General features: G+C 53.8%; 1 protein-coding gene and 1 pseudogene across 2 annotated transcripts; one reads left to right on the top strand and one right to left on the bottom strand.

Annotated features, from left to right (window-relative positions):
* Positions 1-8,160, top strand: part of LOC142912364 (uncharacterized) — a 43,825-nt pseudogene extending 35,665 nt beyond the window's left edge.
* A 3,276-nt stretch (positions 8,161-11,436) lies between these two features.
* Positions 11,437-17,049, bottom strand: LOC142912383 (putative RNA-binding protein 46). 2 transcript variants are annotated; one of them, XM_076060544.1, is made up of 2 exons: positions 16,884-17,049; positions 11,437-13,681 (listed from the first exon to the last, which is right to left on the bottom strand). In XM_076060544.1, exon 2 carries the CDS (start codon positions 13,516-13,518, stop codon positions 12,388-12,390), a length of 1,131 nt encoding a protein of 376 aa, XP_075916659.1. In that variant the 5' UTR covers positions 13,519-13,681; positions 16,884-17,049; the 3' UTR covers positions 11,437-12,387. The 2 variants fall into 2 exon arrangements, with proteins under 2 accessions (XP_075916659.1, XP_075916658.1); XM_076060543.1 differs by lacking the exon at positions 16,884-17,049 and adding an exon at positions 16,233-16,278.
* Positions 17,050-21,875: the final 4,826 nt, after the last annotated feature.

The following is a 21,875-nucleotide window of genomic DNA, read 5'->3' as shown; positions in this document are numbered from 1 at the left end:
TGAGTACGTGTCTGAGTGACTGAGTGTCTGAGTGAGTGACTGAGTGAGTGACTGAGTGTCTGAGTACGTGTCTAAGTGACTGAGTGTCTGAGTGAGTGTCTGAGTGACTGAGTGAGTTACTGTCTGAGTGTCTGAGTAAGTGTCTGAGTGAGTGACTGAGTGAGTGACTGAATGTCTGAGTGAGTGAGTGAGTGACTGAGGGACTAAGTGAGTGACTGAGTGTCTGAGTGAGTGACTGAGTGTCTGAGTGAGTGACTGAGTGACTAAGTGAGTGACTGAGTGTCTGAGTGAGTGACTGAGTGAGTGACTGAGTGAGTGACTGAGTGTCTGAGTGAGTGACTGAGTGTCTGAGTGAGTGACTGAGTGTCTGAGTGAGTGACTGAGTGACTGAGTGAGTGACTGAGTGACTGTCTGAGTGAGTGACTGTGTCTGAGTACGTGTCTGAGTGACTGAGTGTCTGAGTGAGTGACTGAGTGAGTGACTGAGTGTCTGAGTACGTGTCTAAGTGACTGAGTGTCTGAGTGAGTGTCTGAGTGACTGAGTGAGTTACTGTCTGAGTGTCTGAGTAAGTGTCTGAGTGAGTGGCTGAGTGAGTGACTGAGTGTCTGAGTGAGTGAGTGAGTGACTGAGGGACTAAGTGAGTGACTGAGTGTCTGAGTGAGTGACTGAGTGTCTGAGTGAGTGACTGAGTGACTAAGTGAGTGACTGAGTGTCTGAGTGAGTGACTGAGTGAGTGACTGAGTGAGTGACTGAGTGTCTGAGTGAGTGACTGTCTGAGTGAGTGTCTGAGTGAGTGGCTGAGTGTCTGAGTGAGTGACTGAGTGTCTGAGTGAGTGTCTGAGTGTCTGAGTGAGTGACTGAGTGACTGAGTGAGTGACTGAGTGTCTGAGTGAGTGTCTGATTGAGTGACTGAGTGAGTGACTGTCTGAGTGAGTGTCTAAGTAAGTGTCTGAGTGAGTGACTGAGTGAGTGACTGAGTGAGTGTCTGAGTGAGTGACTGAGTGAGTGACTGAGTGAGTGACTGAGTGTTCGAGTGAGTGAGTGAGTGACTGAGTGAGTGTCTGAGTGAGTGAGTGACTGAGTGTCTGAGCGAGTGACTGAGTGTCTGAGTGAGTGACTGAGTGTCTGAGTGAGTGACTGAGTGTCTGAGTGAGTGACTGAGTGACTGAGTGAGTGACTGAGTGTCTGAGTGAGTGTCTGAGTGAGTGACTGAGTGAGTGACTGTCTGAGTGAGTGTCTAAGTAAGTGTCTGAGTGACTGAGTGAGTGACTGAGTGAGTATCTGAGTGACTGAGTGAGTGACTGAGTGACTGAGTGTTCGAGTGAGCGACTGAGTGAGTGTCTGAGTGAGTGACTGAGTGAGCGAGTGAGTGACTGAGTGAGTGACTGAGTGTCTGAGTGAGTGATTGAGTGTCTGAGTGAGTGACTGAGTGAGTGACTGAGTGTCTGAGTGAGTGTCTGAGTGAGTGACTGTCTGAGTGAGTGTCTGAGTGAGTGACTGAGTGTCTGAGTGAGTGACTGAGTGTCAGAGTGAGTGACTGAGTGTCTGAGTGAGTGACTGAGTGACTGAGTGAGTGACTGAGTGTCTGAGTGAGTGTCTGATTGAGTGACTGAGTGAGTGACTGTCTGAGTGAGTGTCTAAGTAAGTGTCTGAGTGAGTGACTGAGTGAGTGACTGTGTGAGTGTCTGAGTGAGTGACTGAGTGAGTGACTGAGTGAGTGACTGAGTGTTCGAGTGAGTGAGTGAGTGACTGAGTGAGTGTCTGAGTGAGTGAGTGACTGAGTGTCTGAGCTAGTGACTGAGTGTCTGAGTGAGTGACTGAGTGTATGAGTGAGTGACTGAGTGACTGAGTGAGTGACTGAGTGTCTGAGTGAGTGTCTGAGTGAGTGAGTGACTGAGTGAGTGTCTGAGTGAGTGAGTGACTGAGTGTCTGAGCGAGTGACTGAGTGTCTGAGTGAGTGACTGAGTGTCTGAGTGAGTGACTGAGTGACTGAGTGAGTGACTGAGTGTCTGAGTGAGTGTCTGAGTGAGTGACTGAGTGAGTGACTGTCTGAGTGAGTGTCTAAGTAAGTGTCTGAGTGAGTGACTGAGTGAGTGACTGAGTGAGTGTCTGAGTGACTGAGTGAGTGAGTGACTGAGTGACTGAGTGTTCGAGTGAGCGAGTGAGTGACTGAGTGAGTGTCTGAGTGAGTGAGTGACTGAGTGAGTGAGTGAGTGACTGAGTGAGTGTCTGAGTGAGTGAGTGTCTGAGTGAGTGACTGAGTGAGTGACTGACTGAGTGAGTGAGTGACTGAGTGAGCCACTCCCAACGCCCTGACCCGCTGCCCTGGAGTCTCCTCACCCTCCTCTTCACCACCCGACACCTCACCACCGAGCACCTCCTCACCACCCTACACCTCACCACCCAGCCCCTCCTCACCACCCTACACCTCATCTGCTCCTCCTCACCCTGCATCTCCCCTCCAGCTGGGGTATCTCAGCCATGATGTCGTCTATCTGCTTGAGAATCCGGCACTCCTCCACCCTTTTGAGACTCGCCACCCTCTCCTCCTCCTCCTCCACCTCGTCGCCCGACTTGCAGTCGCCATCATCGGCTGCACTGCGTGATCTCCGTAGTCCCCTCCTCCTCGTCCTCTTCTTCTTCCTCCTCCTCCTCGTCTTCCTCTCCTCCTCCTCCTCGTTCTCCTCCTCCTCGTTGTCCGCCACCTCCCCATCGTCTCGTGCTCTGTCGACGCTCGGCTGCAGGCGGCTGGTGCAAAACTTCAGCAGCAGCCTGCGGATGCCCCCCGTAGACTCCACCACATCCTCCTCCTCGTTCCTCCGCTCCTTCACCTCGCCCCCCTCCACCACCTCCTCCTCGTCCCTCCGCTCCTTCACCTCGTCACCCTCCACCACCTCCTCGTCCCTCCGCTCCTTCACCTCGTTACCCTCCACCACCTCCTCCACCTCGCCCCACCGCTCCTTCGCCTCGTCACCCTCCACCACCTCCTCCGGCGATGAAGACGACCACGACGACGATGCGTCCGAGAACGACCAACAGCTGGGCGACGATGACGACGCTCTCTGCTGCCGGTATTGTTGCTGAATTTGTCTCCGTCGCTGCCGCTGCTTCTCCAGGGCGCGACCCCGGCGCCTCCCGGTGGGCGGTGGTGGCGGCTCAGCCAGCGGCCATGGCATCAGCGAGAAGAAGTGGAACGTCGCCCCATGTGGGGCCGAGCGCGGAGGAGGCGGAGGAGGCGGAGGAGCGCGGCAGGTAGAGGAGCCCGGGCAGGGATCGGGATTCGGTCCCGCCGGACAATCCGCCGCCGCCGCCGCCTCCCGCCGCTTGCTTAGCGGCGACTGCCCGGTCAAAACCTCCTCCTCCTCCTCTTCCTCCTCCGCCTTCATCGCCGCCTCGGCCTCCTCTTCCCCTCCTCCTCCTCTCGCTCCGCCTCCTCCTCCGCCCCTACTGCTGCTCCCCCTCCTGCCCATGCCCTGCCACCAAAAGTCGAAGTGTCTCTTCCACGCTGCACGCGGTCCAACCGCGGCCTCCCTGCATCTCTCCGCCTCCTCCTCCTCCTCGCCCGCCGCCTCGTCGGCGCCGAGCGCCGGCCCCGACTCTCTGCCGCCGTCTCCGCGCTCCGGGGCGACACTCGGGCCGATTCCCGGCGTCGGCCGGGCGCCGTCGCCGCCGGAGTCTTCCGGCGGCGGCGGTGCCCCCCCCCCCTCGAGAGCCCGGAACGTCACGGAGCGACGAAGATGACGGCCGCGGCGGGGAGGCCCCGGCGCGGGCCCCGGCCCCCCGGCGTCGTCGCCGTCTCCCGGGCGAGCGACCTTGAAGGGCGCCGCGTGGGACTCGGCTCTTCCTCCTCCGGCGTCCGCGGAGCGCTTGGGCACCCGGATGGGCCGGGAGGAGCGAGCCCTCGCGGAGGGGGCGGCCGTGGCCGTGGCCGTGGTCGGGGTCGGGGCCCGTGCCGGGGGAGGCTGTCTGGGAGGCCGCTGGTGAGGAGGGAGGGCCGGAGGAGAGGGAGGAGACGCGGGATCAGATTCCAGCATTCAGCACGCAAACATCCCGGTAGTGGTGGTGGTATTGGTGGTAGCGGTGGTGGTCAGAGATTGTAGTGATGTTGGTAATGGTGGTGGTAGTAGTGATGGTAGTGTACGGTAGTAGTGGTGGTGGTGGCAATGGTGGAAGTGGTGGTAGAAGTGGTGGTGGTGATGGTGCTAGTGGTGGTGGTAGTAGTAGTGGTGGTGTAATGGTGGTGGTAGTGTTGGTGGTAGTAGTGGTGGTAATGGTGGTGGTGGTAGTGATGGTAGTGTATAGTAGTAGTGGTGGTAATGGTGGAAGTGGTGGTGGTGATGGTGCTAGTGGTGGTGGTAGTAGTGGTGGTGTAATGGTGGTGGTAGTGTTGGTGGTAGTAGTGGTAGTAATGGTGGTGGTGTCCGGCAAAACAACCCCCTACCTCCTTGTGGTGCCGGACGGGCAACGCTGCCGTGGGCAGTGCCGGGGGGGAGGGCCAATTCGGATTGGCCTTTCCCCTCATGGCGTTTGTAACCACCACAGTGGCTAAGTGGGGGCTCTGGACAGGTGTGAGGGGCTGGTAACCCCTCCACCTCCAATTAATTACCACTAAACCACGACCACAACATTATATAAGCTTGTGCCGGAGGCCCCGGGGGGACAGGCGTCTATGACGTCTCCTGGCCAAACCCCATTTGGCGGAGCCAGGAGACTGAATCCTTCCCCTCGGTGCTCCTCCATAAACAACAAAAAACCATGCCATGTGACCACGTGGAATGTTTGAACGCTCACTGCGGAGGAGAGGCTGCCACTCCTCTGTCAAGAGCTGGACCGGTACCGCCTGGATCTCTGTGGTAATAAGGAGGTCCTGTGGACCGGCTCTGGCTCCTGCCACCATGAGGGGTGGACAGTCCTCTACTCGGGGCAGGAGACTGCCAAACAACAGGGTGTGGCTCGTCTTCTGAATAAAAGAATGACGGGGGCGTGGGAGCGTGGTGATGAGGTGTGGGAAGCTGTAAGCTCCAGGCTACTTTGGGCTCGCCTTGCCATCAACCACAGGTGAGGAGTGGTGGTCATGGTAACTTATGCCCCCACCAAAGACGAACATCCGTGGAGGGATGCAAGCAAGGCCAATGAGTCAAATGTCTTCTATGACCTCCTGTCACAGGTGCTGGCTAAAGTAGCCCCTCGGGATAGTCATCTTCTTGGGTGACTTCAATTCCCGAGTTAGTCATGATGCTGGCACCTGGTCTGGAGTAATTGGAAGGCATCGGGCAGATCAGCTCAATAACAACGGCAGGAGGCTGCTAGATTTTTGTGCAGCCCATGGACTTGTAATTACCAACACGCTGTTCCGGCATCGGCGCATCCACACCACATCATGGATGTATGCCGGGTCCAAGCAAGAACATCTGCTGGACTACATAGTGACGGAACAGTGAATGCGGGCCCATGTCCTTGACACAAGGACCTACCGTGGAGCTGATCTGCCTACTGACCATCCACTTGTCATCTGTAAGATGCACCTGCAATTCTTCTACTCCGGTGGTGGGTGTACACCCAGGACCCCATTCAAACCCTTAGTGGCATGGTCTCAGCTAGCTGATGAAAGTTACAAACGAGAATTTCATCATCGCTTGCGGCTGGGATTGGAATCGTCCCCCACTCCTCTTGATGTCGAGGGGAAATGGGCGAGGTTTAGGACTGTAGCTCCTGTAGCTGCAATGGCTGCTTTGGGTACACGGTCCAGACCTCCCCAGAGACCCTGGCTGACAAGAGGAGGTGTTCAAGCTGGCTGAGAAAAATCGACAGGCCCACTCTCATCGGCTACAGCATCCCACGTCGGAGAATGAGGAGGCTTACCGCAGCCTTCGCTCGGAGGTTCGGAGAGCCGTGAGGCGCTGCAAGGATGGGTGGTGGTCGCGGGTTGCTGAGGAGATGGAGTCTGCCTCAGTGGCCCGCGATCACAAATCGCTCTTTAATTCCATCAAAAAAGTAACCTGCAGCGTCACACCTATTACAATCATTATAGGAAAGAACGGTGATCCAATATCCGACCCCCAGGAACAGGTTTGCAGATTTTCTGAGCATTTCTGAGGTCCTCGGGAAGGAGAAATCCCTCAGCCAGGAAAACGTGGGACAAAGTGGGGATGACCCTACTGAGGCTGCGGTGCCTCAAATATTGGAGGAAGTCACCCACTGTGAGTGGCTGGCTGAGGTGCCATCCGTTGAGGACAGCAGGTTGGCACAGTAGGGGGCACAGGTGGTGCATCAGCCAGAGGTCTCAGTCAGTCGACCCGTCGCATCTGGGTCTGCCCCGTGACCTCCTGCCAGCGGGCGTTCGACATTTCACGTGGCCTCAAGGTGCACATGGCCTGGCACAAGCGTCGTGGTGACGTCACCGCCACTTGGTGGCGAACTGCGGTTGTTGTTGTTGTCTGTCTCGGCGTGTGTCTGTGTCTGTATCGGTGTGTGTCTGTGTCTCTGCATGTGTCTGTCTCTGCGTGTGTGTATGTCTCTGCGTGTGTGTCTGTCTCTGCGTGTGTGTGTCTATGTGTCTCTGTGTGTCTCTGTCTCTGCGTGTGTGTCTGTGGTTGCGTGTGTGTCTTATGTCTCTACGTGTGTGTCTATGTGTCTCTGCGTCTGTGTCTCTGCGTGTGTCTATGTCTCTGCTTGTGTCTGTGTCTCTGCGTGTGTGTCTATGTCTCTGTGTGTGTGTCTGTGTCTCTGCGTGTGTCTGTGTCTCTGCGTGTGTGTGTCACTGTGTCTGTGTGACTGCCAAGTTGTCCTTATTTTCGTTGCCTTCTGATACGCCCAGCAGAGACACTCGCTGCACACACTCACCGTGGCGCGCACAGACAAAGATCCCCCGTGTAGCCTTAACAGACTGTAGGGGCAAGTGCTGTTAGCGAGCTCCTATAAGGCCGGCACGGTACACGAGGGGGTGGGTGACCAACACCACGCCCGGCCGCCTTAGTCTCCCTAGTGGCGATGTTTACACACCGCACCAGGTACTCATTTGAGGCGGAGTCGACCTAGGGGAGGCCCTGGACCGGTTCAGATAATCGTCACCGATGTTGGATGTGAGTGGGAATCGAACTTGGGTCGTCAGGTTCGTGGTGCAGCGTAGCGCTAACCGCTACCCTTCAGCTCTCCACACACGTCGTCGGTCACACACAGAACCGCAGTGGAGGGCAAGAAGGATCCCAAGCGTGTGACACTCAGAACCACAAGTGGCAGGGACTCGGCCGAGAGAGTGGAGAGAGAGAGAGTGGAGAGAGAGAGTGGAGAGAGAGAGTGGAGAGAGAGAGAGAGTGGAGAGAGAGTGGAGAGAGAGTGGAAAGAGAGAGTGGAGAGAGAGAGTGGAGAGAGAGTGGAGAGAGAGAGTGGAGAGACCTTGACCTTTGAATCGTTTATTACCCAGCAGCAAATGCTCTGGCGGTTTCGGTTTTCACACAGCGAGAGTCACCAATAAACAGAATGCAATACACAAAGTCCATGTGCGTCCCCTCGCGCGAGCCGTCAACAACAGCCACAGTCAGAAAAAACCGCGTCACCATCTACGCAAGCGTGCATTTCGTTACAAAAAGAAAACCGTACCGTAATGACACTGAAACGGGAAACAAAAAAAAACGTGGCCAGGTGCGAACCACGCACCGCCACAAGACACAGGTGAGCTCAGCCACCAACCCAGAAACAGGTCCTCGCGCGTCATCGCGTGCGCAGCAAAAGAAACCGACACAGCTGATCGCCACCAGCACAGACAAGCAAAAAAAAAACGCTTCACAACGAGAGAAGTGGGAAAACCCAACCACCCCGGGTCCAGAATCCAACACACGCACTGCACATGGGGGGGGAGGGGGCTCCCCTGCCAGCACGTGAGTGAACACGTGCGAAAAAAAAACGGCTTCGGGGTCCACGCTCGCCATCGCGCGTGTGACCGACGTGCCAATGGAGTGTAAACCAAACACCCCGATCGATGCGCACCTGCGCGCGCACGCCCGGCGTCTCCGAACAAAAACAACAACCACAACAACAAACTAACAACAACACAGTCCCGGGTCCGCAAGCAGCGCACGACACGGAGATAAACCGCTGTGCCACGCGAAAGGAGCAGGAAAACACCCATCGAGCCCAGTAAACCAACTGCAGCACGGGTGACCGTGCACAGCGTTCAGTAGGAAAAAACGCAGCCACGAGGCAGCATAGAGAGACAAAGCCGACTAGGCACTGCCTCAACTTTTCAACTGTTCTCGCACGAAAACATTTCACATCTCGCAGAAGGTTTGTCCAAGCTGCGACGCTCCCTCCCGGCCCTGACGTATCAGCGAGCCGAGTGGTATTTCCCGTGTAACGGGAGGCTTCGTGTCTTGCCGCTCCTGCCCCCGGCAGCCATCGCTCCCGGTGACGATCGGTTCGGCGGCCACCGGGGGCGCCCGAAGAGTGCGCAGCCTCTCCTTTATCCTTAACGACAAATACTTCAGTCTCTCATAATCCCCATAAGTGCAGCCGCCATCGTCTACGGTGCGGTAGATCTTCCGTGGGGTCGCCAGGAAGGCCACCTTGTTGGGGAAGGAAGTCTCGGCGTCCACCCCTCGCCTCCCGCGAGTCGTTCGCACGAAGTCGAGGACGACTTGCTCGTCATACTCCTCGACCTCCCTGTCTCCCCGCTCGCCGAACTCGGCGCTATCGGCGTCGGTCGGGTCGGTGTCGTACACCATCGTCGACTCCGATCCCGATCCCGTCCACGCTCGTTCCATACCAAAGTCAGAGTTGGAAACACAACCCCGATGCACGCCCACCTGGGGCCCGGCAGCCGCTCCGCCCATCGACCCACTCAGGGCTGGGGCCCCCCCCGGCTCGGGGTGGGTCCCAGTCCGGCGGACGAAGCGCGTCGTCGCCGCCGTCGTCCGTCTCATCTCGCGGCGCGGGCTCGTCCCGGCTCTCTGTCTCCATGTCCGCGTGGCTCTCTGGCTCTCTGTCAGCGCCGGCGACCACCAATCACTTCGCGGGGCCTCGACGCGTCCCGCTACCACGGGATCGCCCCTGGCCCTCCGCTTCCTCCGCCGGGGAGGGACGGACGGGCGGACCAACACATCTCGCTCGTCATCGGTCGTCCGCTCTCCGCAGTCAGCTGCCGGGACGGCGAGATCACCCCGCTGCCCCCGCTGCTGCTGCTGCTGTGGTTGCTGTTGCTGTTGTTGCTGCTGCCGCTGTTGTTGCTAATGCTGCTGCTGCTTCTGCTTCTGTGGTTGTTGCTGCCGCTGCTGCGGCTGCTGCTGCTGCTGTTCTTGCTGCTGCTCCGCCTGCTCCGCTACGGGCGGCACGGCAGACGCAGCAGACTCGCTCGCCCTGTTCGGGCAGTTCCTCCGGGCGTGGCCGTTGGCACCACACCCGTAGCATCTCATGCCAGCTGTAGACGCGTACACCGTGTACGCGCGGCCCTGCACCGTGTATTTAAAGTTCACGTCCAGGTCCGAGTTGCCGTCCTTCAGGACCATGAAAACCTGGCGCTGTAGCGTCAGCACGTGCGCCAACCTGGGGTCCCTCGTCCGCAGGGGCAGCATCACGATTGACGACACCGCCGTCCCGTAGCGTTGGAGGTCCCGCAGGATGTCGGCGCTGCTCAGAAAGGGCGGCGCGCCCGAGAGCACCACCCTGACGGCGGGTGCGGTGAGTGGGGCGCACCGCAGGTGAAGCTCACCCACGGTGAGCCCCGTCTCCACCAGGCGCGCCGCCATCGCCTCCTCCGCCACGTACACCGTGACGCCGCCGCTCTGCCGCTGGGCCGCGACGACGCCGGCGTAGCCGCCGCGCGCGGCCACCGCGGCGGCGACGGCGTCGACGGCGACCTCCGATGGCGGATACACGGCGAGACCATTCTTCCTCGTGAGAGCTTCCAGCGCGGTGCGCTGCGCCATGGTGGTGGTCGGCAGCAGCACACCTGCGCACGGGCTCGCTGTTGTTGTTGTCGTCGTTGCCGTTCTCCGTCCAGCTCACGAGCCGCTCGAAATAAACTTTTCGGGACGACTCAGTGAGCAAAATAAAGAAAGAAATCAAAAGGAATAAACCTTCACAAAACGTGGGGAAAGAGTGATGTTTAATCTCCCCATTGTAACCTCTCTCAGGCCTGGCCTAATTGATGGAAAATCAGGCCTCCATTGTTCCAGGTGTGCAGCACGGAGCTCCACCTGGATGCGACCTCCTCCGAGCACGCTCAGAGAGAGAGAGAGAGTGGAGAGAGAGAGAGTGGAGAGAGAGAGTGGAGAGAGAGAGTGGAGAGAGTGGAGAGAGAGTGGAGAGAGAGAGTGGAGAGAGAGAGTGGAGAGAGAGAGTGGAGAGAGACTTTTTAGGACTTTATTTGCACTAAAACATTAACAACAGAAACATTACTGGAAAAAAACACCTAAACTGAAAATCAATAAAACATCAACCTCTTAACAGCTGTATGTGTACTCTTTGGTTCTATTCGGTAAAGTCACCACGTAGGTAAAAAATAAAACAACAAAAATCACGACGTTTCGGCCACAACACAAGTAGCCTTCTTCAGGTGAAGGAACAGAACTAAAATACAAATGGCACCGGGATAGAGGCCGTGGAAACGAGGCGGTGCACGGACATCTCCGTGTGCAGCAAAGTTGTTCAAGGGTTTTTCTATTTGATAAACAATCAAATGTTCTGACATCAGAATGCGACGTGAACACAATATATTATTCTCCCGTGCATTTTCAAAAACGAAATGGCGTCGACATGTCAAAAAACCTGAATGAGTTTTTTTTCTTCAAGGATTCTGTTGTCGGTTTACATTAAAGTGTAATGACAGGGGTAACACCTGCTGACATGACAGGGTAACACCTGCTGACATCACAGGGTGGCACCTGCTGACATCACAGGGTGACACCTGCTGACATCACAGGGTGACACCTGCTGACATCACAGGGTGACACCTGCTGACATCACAGGGTGACACCTGCTGACATCACAGGGTGACACCTGCTGACATCACAGGGTGACACCTGCTGACATCAAAGGGTAACACCTGCTGACATCACAGGGTGACACCTGCTGACATGACAGGGTGACACCTGCTGACATCACAGGGTGACACCTGCTGACATCACAGGGTGACACCTGCTGACATCACAGGGTGACACCTGCTGACATCACAGGGTGACACCTGGTGACATCACAGGGTGACACCTGGTGACATGACAGGGTGACACCTGGTGACATTACAGGGTGACACCTGGTGACATCACAGGGTGACACCTGTTGACATGACAGGGTGACACCTGCTGACATGACAGGGTGACACCTGCTGACATGACAGGGTGACACCTGCTGACATGACAGGGTGACACCTGCTGACATGACAGGGTGACACCTGCTGACATCACAAGGTGACACCTGCCGACATCACAGGGTGACACCTGCTGACATGACAAGGGGTAACACCTGGTGACATCACAGGGTGACACCTGTTGACATGGCAGGGTGACACCTGCTGACATGACAGGGTGACACCTGGACATGACAGGGTGACACCTGCTGACATCACAGGGCGACACCTGCTGACAGGGTGACACCCGCTGGCCTGGCAAGGGCTTCACGGGTACGGCCACAGAGGTAACAACCAATCAGGGAAGGAGGCGCATCTGGGGCAAAGGCAACAGGTGGCGCTAGCCGAGTTACTCCGGTCACCTGCTCGAAGGTTCCACGAGAGGGCGTGGCCGGAGACGGGGCCTAGCCACGCCTCCGGCCACGCCCTCTCGTGTAACCTGCTGGAAGGTTCCACGAGAGGGCGTGGCCGGAGGCGGGGCCTAGCCACGCCTGGGGGGATATAAGGGGGAGCGGACCCGGAGCTCGGGGCTCGTGCGTGGGGTCCCGGGTCCTGGCGTGTCGCCGTTCGCCGGCATCTCTCTCCATCGCCGTCACGCCGCCAGCCGGAATCGTGGCCAAGAAGAGCCGGCACAGTGACGAGACGTAACGTGGAGAGTCATTTGGTGAGACGTGCGTAGCGAGCGAGGTAGCGGCGCGTGGTCCGGTGAGAAGGAGCGAATGAGGACGCGTACGGGGCGACAAGTCAAATGAAGTCAGGGGTGGTCCCCCCCCCCCGCACGAGGGGAAAAAGGAAAGGGGGCGGATGGCTGAGTGGAGAGCGTGCGGGAACGTGAACGTAGAGAGTGAGCGGCCGGGTAATTTGCAGTTTGAACGCCGCAATGGACGTGAGGTTCAGAGCGAACGCTAAGTGAGGGCTCGTGGGTAGAACATCGTCAGCGGTCTGACGAACGCCGCTGCAATGGACGCATGTCGCTACGGGTACATGTCGCTTTTGGAGCAGGTACAGCACGTGGCGACCACCTGCTGGGTCATGGGGAAGGAGCCGGGTTACGCTGAGAGGTCCTGGGAGAGGCGGCTGGGATGTGGTGTCGCGGCGGGGGCTGGGCGCATTCTCAGAGGATTCGCATCGCTGAGGATGTTGTGGGCGAGCTGACACGCCACCTCCCGTGCTCCCTCCTCGCTGGAGCTCAGAAATGCGGGGAAGATTCCGGCGCCTTCTCCCATCCCGGGAATCGACACCTTATAGAGGAGGCCCACGGGTATCCCGGGCCCCGAGTGAGCGTGCAGCTCGAAGGTCGGGTAGCTGACGCCGGCGGTCCGGCACAGCACCCGCAGCCGCGCCTGCCACGACAGCATGGCCGCCTGCGGCAGCGCCTCGAGAGCCACGGGCATGGGCCGCAGGTGGAGAGGTACCCACCACAGCCACGTGCGTGCCCCCCAGCCCCCAAACAGGCTGTGCGCGGCCTTGCCGGTGGCCGTGCACTCCGGCTGCAGTAGGTCTGGCACCGCCGGCTCCGTCTCCTCCTCGTCTTCCGCCGCCGTCGCGGCCGCGGCCGCCTGTTCCGAGATGGCCCAGTCCACCTTGATGGTCCGGCCCCACGGCCGGAAGTCGATTCGAAGGAGCTTCTTCCGGGCCATGGCGGCCGCGCGATGGCTCCCGTACTCGATGAACGCGTAGCCTCGGTTGAGGGTTTTGTCCCAGTAACAGACGCTCATCTTGACGTCCACCATGCCCTCCGTGGCACCGCTCATCGCCATCATCACCTCCGCCCGCTTCTTGTCCTTTGGCAGCCCCCCAATAAAGAGGCGGCGATTGTCCACGCTGAAGTGGACTCCAATGCGGCGTCCGGGACGGATCTCTAATTTGTTGAGTTTCTTGACGGCATCCGTGGCTTGGGCGAGCGTCGCGTAGGTAGCGAACGCGTAGCCGCGGGTCTCTCCGCCGTGCGCCATCACGAGGCGGAGCTGGTAGAGCTTCCCCACCGTCTCCAGCACGGGCACCAGCTCATCCTCGTAGAAGTCGCGCGGGATCCCAGCCAGAAACACCTCGCAGCCACGGGCGGGAGGGGGCCCCCGCCAGTCGGGCGGCGGTCCGAACTTCCTCTGTCTGCTCTCCTGGACGATGTTGTACCCCGTGCGCAACATGAGGTCCAGTTGGACTTTCTTCATGCAGGCCATGCCGAGCACCGGTGGTTTGGCTGCTACGGTGGTGCTGGGGCGGCGCCTTGGGGCCCGGTGGAGCCCTTGACGCTCCGCGCGGTCGCCTCGTGCCGACAAAGTCACGGGGGGAATCAACTCCTGAAGAGCCAAATCCCCGGCAGGAACTCGCTCGGGCCCGAACCTACAGGGGATATGAAGAGAGGGAGAGAGTGAAGACAGAGATGGATGGAGAGAGAGAGACGCGTTTAAGCAGAGCTACCTATATAAACTCATAATAAAGGTTTTTGGGTTAGATCGCGTTATTTATAAATGTGTCTTAACCCTCCACCACCCGACACGGCCAATCAGCAAAAAAAAGTGTCACATTGACAAAAGACAACATTAAAACCATCTTTTTGGTTTAGATATGTGGATGACACTTTGGTTGTCTGGTCACATGGTAAAGATACGCTTAATGATTTTCTAAATCATCTCAATGCACAAAACCCGGCCATCCAGTTCACCATGGAAATGGAGGTGAATAACACACTCCCATTCCTAGATATTTTGCTTGGACATGGCCTAAACGGTAAAATAACACACAGCGTTTACAGAAAGCAAACGCACACTGATACCTATCTGAATGCAGAATCACATCATCATCCAGCTCAGAAATCCTCTCTTATCAAGACGCTCATACATCGGGCTAAAACAGTGTCAGATGGAGAGAGTCTAGTGAGAGAGATCAAACACGTTAAAGACGCACTAGGACAGAATGGCTACAATAATGCTCAAATCAACAGAGCACTGAATGCCAAATCACGATCGCAAAGCAATACTGCTGAAAGCGATCACATTGTTAAAACAATAAAAAATTCCATATATCTCAGGAGTAACTGACAAATTAGCCCGTGTTTTGCAAAAGCAAAACATTACAGTAAGATTTGGTACAGTACACAAAATTCAAAAACTAGTATCTTGTACTAAAAACGCATTACCTAAATTATCAACAGAAGGTGTATATCGGATTAATTGTTTATGTGGCAGATGCTATATTGGACAGACGGTACGTAACATCAGCGTAAGACTAAAAGAACATCAGAGAAATATAAAATTATCTCAAACACAACTGTCGGCAGTGGCAGAACATGCTTGTCAACAAGGACACTCAATTGATTTTGATAACGTTGAAGTGTTGTGTAAAACTAATTATTGCTGGCAAAGACTAATTAGAGAATCCATTGAAATTGAGAGGAATAAAAATAACTTTAATCGCTCTGACAGCTACAGGCTTAGTGCGGCCTGGAAGCGTATTATTAAATAATACATATTACAATTCCTTATAGGGGAAACACATACTAATTAACGGATTACTAACACACATTACAACTAATTACTAATCTACAACTCATTACTAATCATAACCATTGACTGATTACTATTCGATTATATCATTACAATACCCCCCCCTCAGCCTCAAATCACTGCACCTGATATGAGTTAAATGATGACGTCACCCTGCTGCTGCTCTATTTAAGACCGGGAGCAAGTGGAGAGGGTATTTACCATTCTGGCGAATTGCCTGATGATGCTGGATGTAATTACCAGCGAAACGTCACACTACTCAAACTGTAAATGTTGTGGATTCACTCTTCAACACACCGGTGGGCTAAAGTAGTGAACTATTTGTCTTTTGTCAACGTGACACTTTTTTTGCTGATTGGCCGTGTCGGGTGGTGGAGGGTTACGACACATTTATAAATAACGCGATCTTACCCAAAAACCTTTAAAAATATTGGTCGCGAAAGCCTGCTACGTGTTAAACTATATGAATTCGAAAAATCACAATAAACTTAAAGAGAAACCCAAGAAACTGTGTCCTGACTTTTGTACCGCCCTGTATAATAATCATTACCCCTCACCCCTGGTACACCCCCCCCACCCTCCGCAGTACCCCTCCTCACTCATCCACTCACTCACCGAGTCGCTCACACATTCACCCACCCATTTACTCACCCACTCACTCAGCCACTCCCCAATCACTCACCTGCTGGCTCACCCACTCACTCACCCACTCACTTGCTCACTTACTCGCCCACTCACTCAGCCACTCACCCACCCACACACTCACCCAACCACTCATACACTCACTCGTCCAGTCGCTCACATACTCATCTACAGACACACCCACCCACTCACTCACCCAGTCGCACACACACTCACTCACCCAGTTGCTCACCCAGTTGCTCACTCACTCACACAGTCACCCACCCACTCATCCACCCACACACTCACCTAGTCACCTCACACACTCACTCACCCACTCACCCACACACTCACCCAATCGCTCACACACTCACCACCCACTCACCCACCCACTCACCCAGTCGCCCACACACTCACCTCACACACTCACCCAGTTGCTCACCCAGTTGCTCACTCACTCACACAGTCACCCACCCACTCATCCACCCACCCACTCACCCAGTCGCCCACACACTCACCTCACACACTCACTCACCCACTCACTCACTCACCCACCCACACACTAACTCACCCAGTCGCTCACACACTCACCACCCACTCACCCACCCACTCACCCAGTCGCCCACACACTCAGCTCACACACTCACTCACCCACCCACTCACCCACCCAGATGCCCACACGCTCACCCACTCACTCACCCACTCTCTCAGCCACTCACCCACTCACTCACCCGCTCACTCACCCAGCCACTCACCCACTCACTCACCTGCTCGCTCACCCAGCCACTCACCCAGCCACTCACAACAATCGCCACTAATTGGTGGTGACGTCACCACGACGCTTGTGCCAGGGTCACGTGGTTAGCGGTAATCAATTGAAGGTGGAGGGGTGAATTAATTGAAGGTGGAGAGGGGCTTAATTAATTAATTACTGCTAACCACGTGAGCCTGGCACATGCGTCGTGGTGACGTCACCGCCAATTAGTGGCGATTGTTGTGAGTGGCTGGGTGTGTGGGCGACTTGGTGAGTGGGTGGATGTGTGTGGACGGGTGAGTGAGTGGGTGGTGAGTGTCTGGGTAAGTGTCTGGGTGAGTGGGTGGGCGAGTGGGTGGATGTGTGAGTGTCTGGGTGAGTGGGTGGGTGAGTGGGTAACCCCTCCACCTTCAATTAAGTAAATGAAGGTGGAGGGGTTACCAGCCCCTCCACCTTCAATTAATTAGCCGCTATGATGGTCGCAAATGCCCTGAGAGAAGAGGCCGATTGGAATTGGCCCTCCACCCCACAGCACTGTCCACGACAACGTTGCCCGTCCGGCACCACGCGGAGGTAGGGAGTTGTTTTTGCCAACAACAACAACCGCCATTCGCCACTAAGTGGCGGTGACGCCACCACGACGCTTCTGCCAGGCTAGGTGCACCTTGAGGCCACGTGAAGTGTCGAACGCCCGCTGGCAGGAAGTCACGGGGCAGGCCCAGCAGGTGCCACGGGTCGACTGACTGAGACGGCTGAGATGACTGGCTGATGCACCACCTGTACCCGCTACTGCGCCAAACTCACCCACTCACCCAGTCGCTCACTCACCCACCCACACACAGTGTACACACACAGTGTAAACACAGTGCACACACACGCAGTGTACACACACAGTGTACACACACACAGTGTACACACACAGTGTATATACACAGTGTACACACACACAGTGTACACACACAGTGTACACAAACACACACAGTGTACACACACAGTGTACACACACAGTGTACACACACACAGTTTACACACACAGTGTAAACACACAGTGTACACACACACACAGTGTACACACACAGTATACACACAGTGTACACACACACAGTGTACACACACACAGTGTACGCACACAGTGTAAACACACAGTGTACACACACAGTGTACACACACACACAGTGTACACACACACAGTGTACACAGTGTACACACACAGTGTACACACACAGTGTACACACACACAGTGTATACACACAGTGTAAACACACAGTGTACACACACACACAGTGTACACACACAGTATACACACAGTGTACAAACACACAGTGTACACACACACAGTGCACACACAGTGTAAACACACAGTGTACACACACACACAGTGTAAACACACAGTGTACACACACACACAGTGTACACACACAGTGTACACACAGTGTACACACACACTCAGTGTACACACATTGTGTACACACACAGTGTACACACACAGTGTACACACACACAGTGTATACACACAGTGTACACACACACAGGGTACACACACATAGTGTACACACACAGTGTACACACAGTGTACACACACACAGTGTACACACACACACACACAGTGTACACACACACAGTGTACACACACATTGTGTACACACACAGTATATACACACAGTGTGTATGTACATACATAGTGTATATACGTAAACACAGTGTACACACACACATTGTGTACACACACACACAGTGTACACACACATTGTACACACACACACAGTGTACACACACACACAGTGTACACACACACAGCGTACACACACAGTGTACACACACACAGTGTAAACACAGTGTACACACACACAGTGTACACACACACACAGTGTACACACACACACAGTGTACACACACACAGTGTACACACACAGTGTACACACACACAGTGTACACACAGTGTATATACACAGTCTAAACAAACACAGTGTACACACACAGTGTACACACACACACAGTGTACACACACACAGTGTATACACACAGTGTACACACACACAGTGTACACACACAGTGTACACACACAGTGTACACACACACACATTGTGTACACACACATTGTGTACACACACAGAGTGTACACACACACAGTGTACACACACAGTGTACACACAGTGTACACACAATAGTGTACACACACAGAGTGTACACACACACAGTATACACACAGTGTATACACACAGTGTACACACACACAGTGTACACACACAGACAGTGTACACACACACAGAGTGTACACACACACAGTGTACACACACACAGTGTACACACACATTGTGTACACACACAGTGTAAAGTGTACACACACAGTGTACACACACACACAGTGTACACACACACACATTGTGTACACATACACTGTATACACACACATTGTGTACACACACACACAGTGTACACACACACAGTATACACACACAGTGTACACACACAGTGTACACACACACACATTGTACACACACAGTATATACACACACAGTGTACACACACACTGTATACACAATAATGTCCACGTTGTTGTTGTAGCTGAGCCCACGCACCCAAGGGAGGGAGCAATGGAAAATGAATCTAAATCAACTTAAACTCCAATCCCGCTCTGTGACGTCATCTCTCAGCATTACTTCATTGGCGTGAAACGCCAGGGGGAGGTGTACCTCGATAGTGACGTCATGTCACCAAGGTATTCATCCCTCATCCGTCCACTGCGCTCTTGAGCGTGACGTCCCTCCGCCTGCGTCACTGCCGATATCGTTCCAGTGCCAATCCTTATTTGGGCAAAGCTACGCCCAGTGACTGGTGGCTCATTAACATAATGTATTCGTTAAAGCCGTCGCGAGTTTATTGCGACCAGTTCATTGCCCACGACACATGGGACGGGTCACATTAACATAATTGATTAATTCTCTAATTTAATTAGTTACGGAGCAGCTCATTGTAGGAGGAGCGTGTCTTGTATTCTGGAAGTGACGTCACGTCACCTGTTGCCGCGTTACGTCATGAGGTAACAGGAAGCGAAGCTATCGCTTCCTGCACTGGAATCCGAGGTGAGAAATTCTCATTGCGATTGTGGTTGTTGTGGTGGTGGTTGTGGTGGTTGTTGTTTACCAAGGTAGAGCCTCGCTCTCTCTCGTAGGGATGTCAGTTGAGTAGCAGCGAGCATGGGAATCGATGTCCAGGTTGGAACTTTACAACGCGGGGCCTAGCCACGCGGGGCCTTGCCTCCTGCCCTCGCCTGATTGCATTCACTTTAATTATCTCGCTTAAGTTTAATTTGTCTTCACCCGGCTCGCCACTTTGTAACTTTGTTTTATTGTAAATATTCACGCAGTTTTTATTTTCGTTCTTTTGTTAGCAGGCCAAGCCCGCTTGAGCTGCTATACCGCTCTTGTTATCAGAAGCGACCTGCCCACAACAACACAAGGTGAGGCTTTGTCAACGTGTGTGAATGTTTTGACTTAAAACTTTGGTGACTGCAGGAATTAATATTCTTGGTTCTTTCGGTAAAGTCACGTAGATAGATAATAAAATGAAAATAACAATAATTTAAATCAAAAATATATTTTTTTAAATAAAGCAATAAACCCACGACGTTTCGATCGCAGCACAAGTGGTCTTTATCTTATTGAATTTAATCTGTTATTTTTATTTTCTATCTACGTGACTTTACTGAAAGAACCAACAAATACGTGTGTCAATGTATCTATCGGTCATAGACGCTAAGCGCGTGCCGCTGTTGACTCTGAATGTGTGGAGGGGAACACCTTCACCACGGGGAGAGAGAGACAGAGACACAGATAGCCTCGGCTATGTTGATGATCCTCGATTCATTACTTGGTGGAGTGAGGAAGAATTAATGCTGAGCAGATGAAGGTGGCCAGGCTTGGTGCTGGTCACACCGCCACCTGTTTACTCATGGCAGTGTGTGACAGTGTCAAGTTTGTGTTTGCAGTAAAGTCTATTAACTCTGTTGAACACGGAGGTTGTATCAAAAATATATTTTATTTTTGTTTTCCTCTGGAACTCTTAATAATAATGGAAACAGGAGGTGAACACAGCACACACGTTCAGCTGAAGTCGGATCTGTTCATCCCAGCATTCAAGGACATCTGAGCCTGGATTCACACCTCTAAGTTGCGATTGAACATTAATTTATGCATTTCTGCATAAGACAAATAGTATTGTTTTCAACACCCTTTGCTATGTCAGCTGAATTGAGCTTTCATAAATATTCCTTTTGTAGTCAGACAGCCGAAATTGTGTGCTTAGAGTTTTGGGTTAACATTCATCTTGAAGATATGAAGCCTTCCAGGCATATTAATGACATTTTCCCTCTCATTGTGTGCCATAGCAGCCCGTGGAGAGAAACCCTTCAGGTGCACTCTGCGTGAAGGCATTTGCACGTTCATCAGATCTGATGAATTTGGGAAACTTTTTCACTACATCATGAATATATTAATAAGTATAGACGTGTAAGTCACGTGTGCATTCCTCTGTGCCTGACGTGTAGATGGTGTGGATATTCTTTTTTTATGTCTGCAGCTGACGCTTCCTCTGCAGAATTGTTCTGATGGAGCAAAGGCACTCAGCGCAGCTCGGTACGACAAGTCAACAATGCGACCAGCGTGCATACAGCACGGACCGGACTGGAAATCTGACACGGCACCAGAGGAGTCACACAGGAGAGAAACCCTGCAAGTGCACTGTGTGTGGGAAGGCGTTTGCATGTTCATCTGTTGTTAAAAAACACCAGAGAACACACACGGGAGAGAAACCCTTCAAGTGCAGTGTGTGTGGGAAGGCGTTTGCAGATTCATCAAATCTTCAAGTACACCAAAGAACACACACGGGAGAGAAACCCTTCAAATGTACTGTGTGTAACAAGGCATTTGCATGGCCATCAGTTTTTCAGATCCACCAGAGAACACACACGGGAGAGAAACCCTTCAGGTGCAGTGTGTGTGGCAAGGCGTTTGCACAGTCATGTAATCTTGTAAAACACCAAAGAACACACACGGGAGAGAAACCCTTCAAGTGCAGTGTTTGTGGGAAGGCATTTGCACAGTCATTTGATCTTGTAAAACACCAGAGAACACACACAGGAGAGAAACCCTTCAAGTGTGCTCTGTGCGGGAAGCCGTTTGCAGATTCATCAACTCTTCGAAGACACCAGAGAACAAAAAGGCATCACAAGGAGCGGAGTCGGAGTCTGAAATCAGCTTGTGAAAGTCAAAGTGCCGCAATGAGCCCATCCCTCATGAAACAAGAACCAGACGAAAATCCCAGCTTGGACACTTTTAAAGGTATCAAGGTCAAATATGAAGAGGTGAAGGTGAAATGTGAAGAAGTGATAAGCGAAGAAGTGAAGGTAAAATGTGAAGATGAAGATTCATCTCCAGAATGGGACCTTTACATTGATGAAGGCAACGTGAAGCAGGAGGAGAATTCTGACTGAGGCAGAGTGAGGCAACTCCCAGCAGCTTGTGGAAGTGGAGGTGTGGGTGGACTTGCTCCTAGACAATACAAAGTCAAGTGGAGACCCGGTAGATGTGTAAGCCAGAGACGATGTCGCTACAATAGATGCACCTTTGTCACAGGCCTTTAATGACAGTAATGTGAA

This window comes from Petromyzon marinus, unplaced genomic scaffold, assembly GCF_048934315.1.
Source record: "Petromyzon marinus isolate PM22_M1 ecotype Great Lakes invasive population unplaced genomic scaffold, UKy_Petmar_22M1.pri1.0 PM_G_Scaffold_2, whole genome shotgun sequence".
NCBI classification, from domain to species: Eukaryota; Metazoa; Chordata; class Hyperoartia; order Petromyzontiformes; family Petromyzontidae; genus Petromyzon; species Petromyzon marinus.
The sequence above is the reverse complement of the archived record's forward strand: the minus strand, read 5'-3'. Positions and strand labels throughout refer to the sequence as shown.